The sequence below is a fragment of the Oreochromis aureus genome, linkage group 14, assembly GCF_013358895.1.
Source record: "Oreochromis aureus strain Israel breed Guangdong linkage group 14, ZZ_aureus, whole genome shotgun sequence".
NCBI classification, from domain to species: Eukaryota; Metazoa; Chordata; class Actinopteri; order Cichliformes; family Cichlidae; genus Oreochromis; species Oreochromis aureus.
In genome coordinates, this window is record NC_052955.1 from 22,751,219 (window position 1) to 22,760,575 (window position 9,357).

Here is a 9,357-nt window from a genome sequence, read left to right on the forward strand (position 1 = left end):
GAGATATATTTTCATTTGCAACAGAGTAAGCACGCATGGTTAACTAAGCAAGCTAACCTGTATAATTCCTGAACCTTAACTGTTCTAAACTTGCAACTCGCCAGAGAACACAGAAATAACCGACCAATAGAGGAGAACTACAGTTCCCAGCGGCCATTGCGCCTTCTTCTGCTATAAAGAAAGAGTACACATGAAAATAAATGAGGGGGATGTAAAAGAGACACGGGCATTATTCTTCTTAGGAAAAAACGCGAATTCAGCCAACAAGATGACAGAAAGAAGACAATTAAACGCGAAAAACAAAAAGTCGACCGAAACCTCGCGTGATTTCAGGCTTCCGGAAACTACAATAGCATGAGAGCTCTCCGTGGTGCTGACACTGTCGTGAGTATTACTTGTCCTGCCTCAGACTCACTAGCTGCATATTTCACGCATTTTATACTCATATATTTTCGACTTTTAACGTCTAGACATCATCTCAGGTAGTGTCTAATGTGCTTATCTTGAATGCTGTAATCGTGTCAGACACTCAGTGTGCCAGACACAATGATACTACTGCATGTCTGAATGGTAGAGAAGCCTGGACTGTGTGTTACAGATCTGTTCATGTAAAGTAGTTTGTTGCATTCTTGTATCTCTTATTCTCTCTGTGTGTGTGTCTCTCAGAGACTCACTCCATTACTATAAATTGCATCATTTTTATATATATTTTTTTTTTTTCAGATTTTGGCATAATGGATGAAAATCAAGACTTGTCCTTGTGTTTGACCAACACCCACAACCCCTGCAGCAGCAACAGCCCACCCAGCAGTAGACCTGGCAGTGCTCCACAATGCAACGGGGTCGCAGAGCGTCGGACAATGCTGCGGGTGTCTGAGTCCCATGGACTGCAGCTCCTGGGCATGCTCAGATCGCTCCGGGAGAGAGGCTTGCTGTTTGATTTCACTATTAAGGTGCAGGAACGCAGCTTTCCCTGTCATCGCTGTGTTCTTGCAGCATGTAGTGATTTTTTCAGGTATCTATCTATCTATCTATCTATCTATCTATCTATCTATCTATCTATCTATCTATCTATCTATCTATCTATCTATCTATCTATCTCTTTTTCTTTAATGAATTCTCTCATGTCTCTTGTGTTTAGGGCCATGTTTGAGGTGGATATGCGAGAGCGTGATGATGGTTCAGTAACACTGGGTAATCAGTGTCCAGCAGTAGTGGCTTCTTTCCTGGACTTTGCCTATTCTGGGGAGGCACTCATCACTGAGGGCAACGTAGACATGTTGTTTCAGCTCGCCTCTTTTCTTCAGGTAGAAATGCACCTGCTTCATCTTCCTATTTACCCTTAAACACGTTCATTTTTCCATGGCTTCGTGGGATACTGCAGTAAATCATTAATGTTATTATTAAAAGTTATTGTACCAGTCTGTCGTGGTGAAGAGAGAGCTGAGTAATTACTGAAAGAGTACGATCATGAATACAAGCGGCCGAAATGAGCTTCCTCAGCACGGTGGCTGTGCTCAGCATTACAGATAGGGTAACGAGTTCAGACATCTGGAGTGGAGCCACTGCTCCTGCATTTCAAAAGGAGTTGAGATGGTTTGAGCATGTGGTTAGGGTGCCTCCTAATCGGGCATTAGAGGCGCCTCACCGGGAAGAGACCTCAGGGTAGACCCAGAACCTGCTGGAGAGATTATATTTGTCACCTGGCTAGGCAGCACTTCGGGATCCCACAGGAGAAAACTGAGAAGTTCGCATCAGGAGAAGGATGTCTGGAATGCCCTTTTATCTCTTTCCCCCGTAAAGATGACACTTGACTACCTCCCCAGTACCCTTAAAAGACAAGTTTTGACACCTCAGTATATATCAATAAAGATGTGGTTTGATGACGATTAGGATAGTTTGAGGATTTTGTTCTTTAAGCACGCCTGAAATGTAACAGAAATTGCTCAGTTCGTAAAGAGCTTCAAATCTTACTCCTATTAGGGGTATAGAGTTAAAGACCGAACACTTAAAATGAAAATCTATAGTTTTGACAGTCTATCAGTTACGCACTTATCTTTTTGTTGCCAGGTTAATTTCAGTTATGGATTCTGTAGAGATCAGCGTTGCATTTGTTGCTTTTATGCCAGTTTCTGAAACCCTACACTTATAAGTGTTTCTTGACCCATCACTGAGGTCTTTAATGTCATTTTAACGTGAAAATTTCCCTGCTCTTGCTGTTGTGCTCTCAGGTGTCTGTCCTGTCCAAAGCATGCAGCGACTTCCTGATAGGAACCATGGATCTTTATAATTGTCTGTCTCTCTTGTCTCTGGCTGAGGGATACGGCTCACCCTCTCTCCTGCAAAGTGCCAACGAGTTTGTGGTCCAGAACTTCTTTGAACTCTCCAAAACGCAGGACTTCCTGGATATGCAGGTGAAACCCAATCTTGCACCTAAATATTGTGTCTATGCAGAGAAAGGCTAGAGGCTGATCAGAGTCTCTGTTATCATTTATTCTCTATATCCGGTTGCTACACACTTTATTATGTCTGACTTAAGAAAAAGTTAAGGCTCAAAGCACCAATGATGTTGGATTTTTTGCATATTTGGTGGGATTTCTCATCATTTTTATAACAGCTCTGAAATCCATTAAACTCAAAAAAATATCAAACTCTTATTGTTTTATGATGTATCCAAAAACCAAGTTTATTCTGATTAACAAGCCCAATAGTTAAGCTAACTGTTCCTCTGCAACATTTTATACACAATATATTGTCATTAAATCTGCTCTTATATCAGTAACAAAACATTTTTTTGTTTCATGTTTTTAAGCTGACAAATACATCACATTAAAAAAAAATCTCTTCAGGTTGATGTCTTGGAGCTGTGCCTCAGGTCAGATGCTCTAAACGTGCCCAGTGAGGAGGCAGTGGTGGTGTCTCTCCTTAGATGGATTCGTCATGATCTCCCAGGAAGACAGAAGCTGTTGCCGGGATTGTTGTCTCTGACCCGGCTGCACCATCTTCCTGCACCTGCACTAAAGGTACAACCAAACCTTTACCTGCACGGGGTTTAAAGACTTTATGCAGTTTGCAGATTTGTGATCGCATCACCTTTCCTGTGTTGACTCTTACATTCTCTCTTAGTCTCTGTGTGATTCTGACCCTCTCCTCTGCAACGATGAGTCCTGTCTCGCCCTTGCATCAGAAGCCCAGAGCAGACAGACAAAGCACAATGGCCTGCTCACTGATGCTAGGCCTGCCACCACGCAGAGTTATATCTACATCCACAAGACAGAGGAAAACGGAGAGATCCGGCACACCTTCTGCTACTGTCTGGAAACAGACCAGTGGAAAGAGCTGGGAGCAGGGCAAGAAGAGGGGACAGCTACGATGCCAGATCCACCAGGATCTTACCTTACCAGCTATGCTGAGAAGGCAAGGTTTACAACAGATCTGCAGCTTAATCTAGCAGTCCAGACATTAGTTACATAAACTGTCAATTTGTGAATATTCTTTATAGTTATATAGTGCTGTTTACTAGAAAAAGCATAATCTTATCTTACTCTTTGCTCTTGTTGACTAAAGAGTTTGATCACCATCTTTTCTGCTATCTACTGGATTGAAGATGTTTGTCACAGGTGGTTGCCAGGGAAATTGCTGCCGGGCGATACGCCTCCACGTGGCTGAACCTTTCCACGATGCCACTGATGAGGTTTGGTGCTTCTGTCCCGTGACATTAACCCGCACACCTGCACCTGCCATGCTTAAGCCCAGAACCATGCACACAGCCGTAACATGCCTGGACCGAGTGTATGTCATTGGAGGACGGACCAAGGGATCCAGAGGGGGGGCTCCCAGTCTGCTGGAGGTAACAGTGTTGGTTGGGATATGCTTCCATTAATAGGTCATGGAATCAGTCATGGCCAACAGTGTTGATCTAATTTATGTGCGGTGTTGGATTTTAGGTGGAGTATTATAACCCTTTGGCTCAGACCTGGTGCTCTGTCAGTCCACTTCCCACTGCTATCTTCTACCCTGAGGCCAGTGCTTGTGGCAGTGTAATCTATACGCTGGGGTCAGAGGTGGAGATCACAGACTCCTTTAACCCCTCGCTCGACTGCTTCTTCTGCTATGACGCCCTGCAGGACCAGTGGAGCCGCCTGGTGGCAGAGTTTGGCCAGTTCTTCCACGCTACACTGGTCAAGGCTGTGTCAATTAATAAGACACTGCACCTCTGTGACTTATCTACATACAAAGTGAGCCACAGTTTAGTTTATCAGTCATGCCATTGCAGCCAGATAGCCTTAAAAAGATTCTGAAGCTTAATTCTGTGGTAAAATACACTGAGCTTGTGTAAAAGTGTCCCTTTTTTCCTTTCAGGTCTACAGTTTTTGCCCAGAGACCTGCGTCTGGAAGGGTGAAGGATCATTTGAATGCGCTGGGTTCAATGCCGGAGCAGTGGGCATGAGAGACAGAATCTACATTCTGGGTGGAGACTATTCACCTGATGAAATCACTGATGAGGTTCAGGTAGGATAGAAAACTCACATATTTATTGCTAGGAACTGAATGACCTTTACCTTTGACCCAGACCCAGACAGAAGTTTACACAGACTCTTTATGGGCATGGATGTCATGGTAATTTTGGGCTTTTAGTGAATTTGCAATCCACTCAGGGACAAAGGCATGCATACAGGCTCAAATACATACAGACATCCTAATATATTACTAATATTTGGTTAAATGTACTTTTGCAAGCTGCAGACACTTTTGGTAGCCATCAACAAGCTTCTGGTACAATTGCAGATATTTGACCACTCTTCTCTGCAGAAATAGTAGAGTTTATTTAAATTGCTTGGATTCTTGGCATAGACCTGGTTGTCCATGTGGGCAGCTGTAAATTTCAGTCATGTTTTGAGAAGGAGCTTCTGTCTTGGTCAGCATCGTCTCGGTCCATGTGAAATGTGAAACTTGCTTCATTGTGGACAGTAACGCTGTTGTTCCAGCAGTTTCCAGTTCATGGCAGACTTGAGCCTTGGTGGTTCCTGGGTTATTCCTGAACATGCAAAGGTCCTCTTCCAGACCTTGGCAAGGTGGTGGTGACAGAACTGGGTGACTTGTACCTTACATACAATTGTTTAACTGATGATCTTGGAATCTGCAGTTGTTTAGAAATACCTCCGAGAGACCTTCTCATCTGTGTAAATCAGCAATTCTTCTCAGATCTTCATTGAATTCCCTGGAATTTTCCATTCCTCTGAGAATTAGTCAATCCAATGACTGCTCTCAAAGAAAAACTACCAGCTGTAGTTGATAATGATCACTCACGAGAAGTTAAAAGGCCTTGGCCTTGTAGGATCTTCAGTGCCCTCAGATTTAAGTGGGGGTATGTATATATTTAAACCTGTATGTATACATTTGACCCTGTATGGATTAGAGAAAATACAAAAACAAATTTAAACTTCTGCAACCAAATTTTCTGTAAAAAAAAAGTTAATAAACATGTATATAGTGTACAATCATTCCAGTCTGGAAAAAGCACAATTCAAAGAAATCATTTGAAACCACAAATTACCATGATATTCATGCCTATGATGAGAGAATGTCTGACCACACCTGCATTCTTAGTTTTTACTAATTTTACTATCTACTGTATGCTTTCTTACTACCTATCCAGGTGTACTACAGTGGGAGGAGTCAATGGGAGGAAGTGGCACCCATGCCCAAAGCACTCACCGAGTTCCACTGCCAGCTAATCAGCTTCAACAGATATAGAGACCCGTGGTGTGATACAGCATAACTGATGGCAGACACATACACGCCCACCCATGCAGCAAACATGCAAGCGAAAGTTTGATGTCTGTGTGAATGAGCCTCCCTCAGCTTTCCAAACTGTGCGCATGACGGACAGCTAACACTTCAAGAGAGAATGCTATTCCCTTATTTAACCAGCAAATAGATACTCTTGAAACCTAGAGTCTCTTTCGAGAGAGTATCTTAGCCAAAGATAGGCAACTAACACCACATTTCCTGTAACAGATCATCAGTATATGTGAACACATTAGCCAGATAGTTTATTTATTTTTTTATTTAGGGTCAAGTTTGATCTGTAAATTATATGTGCGAAGCTCCTGTTGTCATAGGAGCTTTGTTGTCAGTCTAATTATTGCCCCTCCCATGGAGGACCCCTTTAGAATTCTATTTTAGTACCTGAGTGTTTTTTGACAGCATGTTACAGATAGAGAATCCACATAAATAATTAGCATTATCTGTAAACTTTCCAGCTTCCTTGCAGTTACAGACTCTGTTCAGGAATTCAGACTTCTTTAGTTTTTCTGAATTTGGGAATTTTGATTTATATATATTTTTTGGCAGGAATACACAAATTATGCCACAGAGAGCCTCTAGGAGGCGAGCCTCTCTTGCTTTTACTTTAAAGGGGAAAGTCAGTCTGCTAGTACATAGGTCAGCTTTTGAAAGCAAATGTCAGTATGCACTTTAATCAGCTTGCCTTTATTCTGTTATTACATTGCCACGTGTCCATGCATGTTCTGGTTCTCTTCTCCGGGTGTACACAACAGTTTTTCATCTGCACTTTATCAGTCGTAGAGAAACACTCTGTAGCTTCAAAAGGATAGTATAGATTAAAGTTTAACAAACCCGCAAAGAGCAAATGTGGGTGTGAATCATGACTGCATGGCAAGTTTGTGCTGAGAAACAGAAGCTAAACAAATGAAAGACTGTTTAATGTTAAGAAGTGATCATAAACATAATGCTTCAAAATTCCTGTTGTCTTGTTTTATGAGTTTTATAAGCTTGTTTGTTGTGTTCATCACTTTGACAAAAAAACTGAAAAATTGGACACAACAGCATTGTTAAATGATTTGGGCACTTAGACATACAGGCTATGGTATGCACTCCTGTTTATAGTGACATTGCATTTTTTTTAGAGTTTTCAAGCCATCCCATTTGGGTTTTCAACAATTTCATTCTTATTTATTAACCCTGACCACTCTGCTGTGATTTCACATTCATGGCCTTATTCAAAAAACAAAACAAAAAACACTAAAAATACAGATTGTGAACTATTTTATCATTCATAGTTTGTCCCGGCTATAGTAACCACTTATTGTTGACCTCACATGAATAAGCAGAGCTGTAGGTGTAAACACTGTATTCAATTTAGCCAGCAGCCAAGTCTTCCGATAACCACGCCAGTTTCCCGACGCACGTGTCTCTCCATCCCCTCCGCCTCACGTCCGTGTCCTCTCTCATTGCTTAATTTTTTAGTCCTGGTAAGATTTCACCAGCAGCCACATCAGCAGCACAGTGATTAAGACGATCATGAAGTTGAGGAACAGCTCCTGCACCGAGCGATCCATGGCAGCGTGCTGGATGGAGAGGATAGGTGAGACAGTCGAGGAGAGGTCGGTTGCTGTAAACTTTTAAGACAGAGGTAGGAAAAAGAAACTGTGTTTCAGTTGTTAGAGTGTAGACAAAAATGCAATACACAATGGTGCACATGCTCTGTGCTGGTTTATGCAGTCCCTGTTACAACAGGTTGGAGGGATCAGTGACTTCTCTGCTGGGTTACTGTTTACAGTCACCAAAGGTCAGCAAAGAAAAGGACAACAACATCCCCTCATATTAACATGGGACAGAAACACACACAAAGCATACACGCTAATACACTAATAAATCAGATTAAACATGTTCTATACATTTAGAAGTTGGGCTGTTTTGATAGTTTTGATATGTGCCATTAATAGCTTACATAAAACTGGCAAAACTGAGGCTTTACTGAGGACAATAACACAAAGCCAGACCCAGTCGCAGTTGCTGTTACCTTGCTTGCTTGGCTGTGATCCCACTATGAACAGGATAAAGAGAAAGCAAATGTTATCGTCCGCTCCTTGCCTTGCCCTCCAAGAGAAGTGTTTCTTCTTCTTGGAAATGTCTCGATTGCAGCAGTTCTCCCCTGTAGCATCTGTTTCTTGCTGTTGTCCAGTTTTCTGCTGTTGCCAGGGGCAGGGCCTGCTCCTAAAGTAGCCAACCTCAGTGGACCGCCCATGGTTCACATACACACCGACTGATGTCACACACCAACTAAACAACCAATAGAGTGTGTTATTTTCCACAATCTCATCCACTGGAGTTTTCCTACCCATAACCATACAGAGTCTGTCTCTCTCGCTCTCACACACACACACAACAGAGGAGGGTCTCAGGGTTATTTATAACACATTATTGGAGATACTTGGTGGATTACAGTTGTTCCAAACACAATACTTATATCATCCAATGGATATAGGAAACTAACAATATCGCTCAGTATCAGAGGAATTGTCCTCAGGAGCAGTCTCTTCAAAATGTAAAATACCAGGCATGCTTGTATTAAACCAACTGAAGCCTCTGTTAACCAGTTGCCTATCGAGTCCCTTCTCAACTTAAAAGCAAAGAATTTGTAATGGCCCAAAAGTATGATGATATCATCAGAATACACACTTACGTGGAATTTCAAATAGGTACTGATTACAGAGGGGTGTCAAGCACAGTGGCTTGCACCCTTCATTAAGTTGCTTATCCTTGATGGATGAAGATACAGAGGATACATAATGCTCTTAGTAGAATGCACACATGTGGGTGGGCAAAGCAAAAAATTAAACCCCTTGATTATGCCTGGACCTAATCTGAATTTCTCATCTTTTCTACAGATTAAAGAAATTGTTACTCAGTGCTGATTAGTGGTTATTATCCTACTGTTACTTTTTGACAAAGCCAGGCAGGGCTGGATAGTAATGGGATGGATTGGTATTATATATCAATATAACAAAAATTAGCATAATACGTACATCTTTATACCCACCAGCCATAGTGGTAGCTACAACTGTTCAACTGCTTGTAAACATAAATATCGAATCAGTCATTCACAGGGCAGCAGCTTAACTTAGGCTAGCAAACATAGTCAGACAACTGCTGAAGTTCAAACTGAGCATCAGAAAGGGCAAGAAAGGTGATTTAAGTGAGTTAGAATGTGTCATGGTTGTTGGTGCCAGGCTGGCTGGTCAGAGCATTTCAGAAACTGCTGATCTACTGGGATTTTGCCACACAAACATCTCTGGGGTTTACAGAGAACGGTCTAGAAAAGGCAAGCTATCTAGTTCTCTTTCATGTCAGAGGTCAGATGAGAATGGGAAGACTGTTTAAAGCTGATGGGAAGGCAACAGCAACTCAAACAACCACTCGTTACAGCCACAGTCTGCAGAAGAGCAGCTTTGAACAAGCAACATGATGAATCTTGAGGCAGCTGGGCTCCAGCAGCAGTAGACCACACCATGTGCCACTCCTGTCATCTAAGAACAGAAAACCGAGGAT

The 9,357-nt window shown here is 42.2% G+C and overlaps 2 protein-coding genes across 2 annotated transcripts; one reads left to right on the forward strand and one right to left on the reverse strand.

Annotated features, from left to right (window-relative positions):
- The first annotated feature begins 38 nt into the window (after nucleotides 1-38).
- Nucleotides 39-6,365, forward strand: kbtbd3 (kelch repeat and BTB (POZ) domain containing 3). Its single transcript, XM_031743332.2, has 10 exons — nucleotides 39-384; nucleotides 724-1,015; nucleotides 1,142-1,307; nucleotides 2,232-2,414; nucleotides 2,850-3,023; nucleotides 3,127-3,417; nucleotides 3,608-3,850; nucleotides 3,948-4,238; nucleotides 4,363-4,512; nucleotides 5,660-6,365. Exons 2-10 carry the CDS (start codon nucleotides 735-737, stop codon nucleotides 5,780-5,782), a joined length of 1,902 nt encoding a protein of 633 aa, XP_031599192.2. The 5' UTR covers nucleotides 39-384; nucleotides 724-734; the 3' UTR covers nucleotides 5,783-6,365.
- A 114-nt stretch (nucleotides 6,366-6,479) lies between these two features.
- LOC116322932 (sarcolipin) lies at nucleotides 6,480-8,064 on the reverse strand. The gene is made up of 2 exons (XM_031743153.2): nucleotides 7,829-8,064; nucleotides 6,480-7,424 (listed from the first exon to the last, which is right to left on the reverse strand). Exon 2 carries the CDS (start codon nucleotides 7,362-7,364, stop codon nucleotides 7,269-7,271), a length of 96 nt encoding a protein of 31 aa, XP_031599013.1. The 5' UTR covers nucleotides 7,365-7,424; nucleotides 7,829-8,064; the 3' UTR covers nucleotides 6,480-7,268.
- Between the last annotated feature and the right edge of the window lie 1,293 nt (nucleotides 8,065-9,357).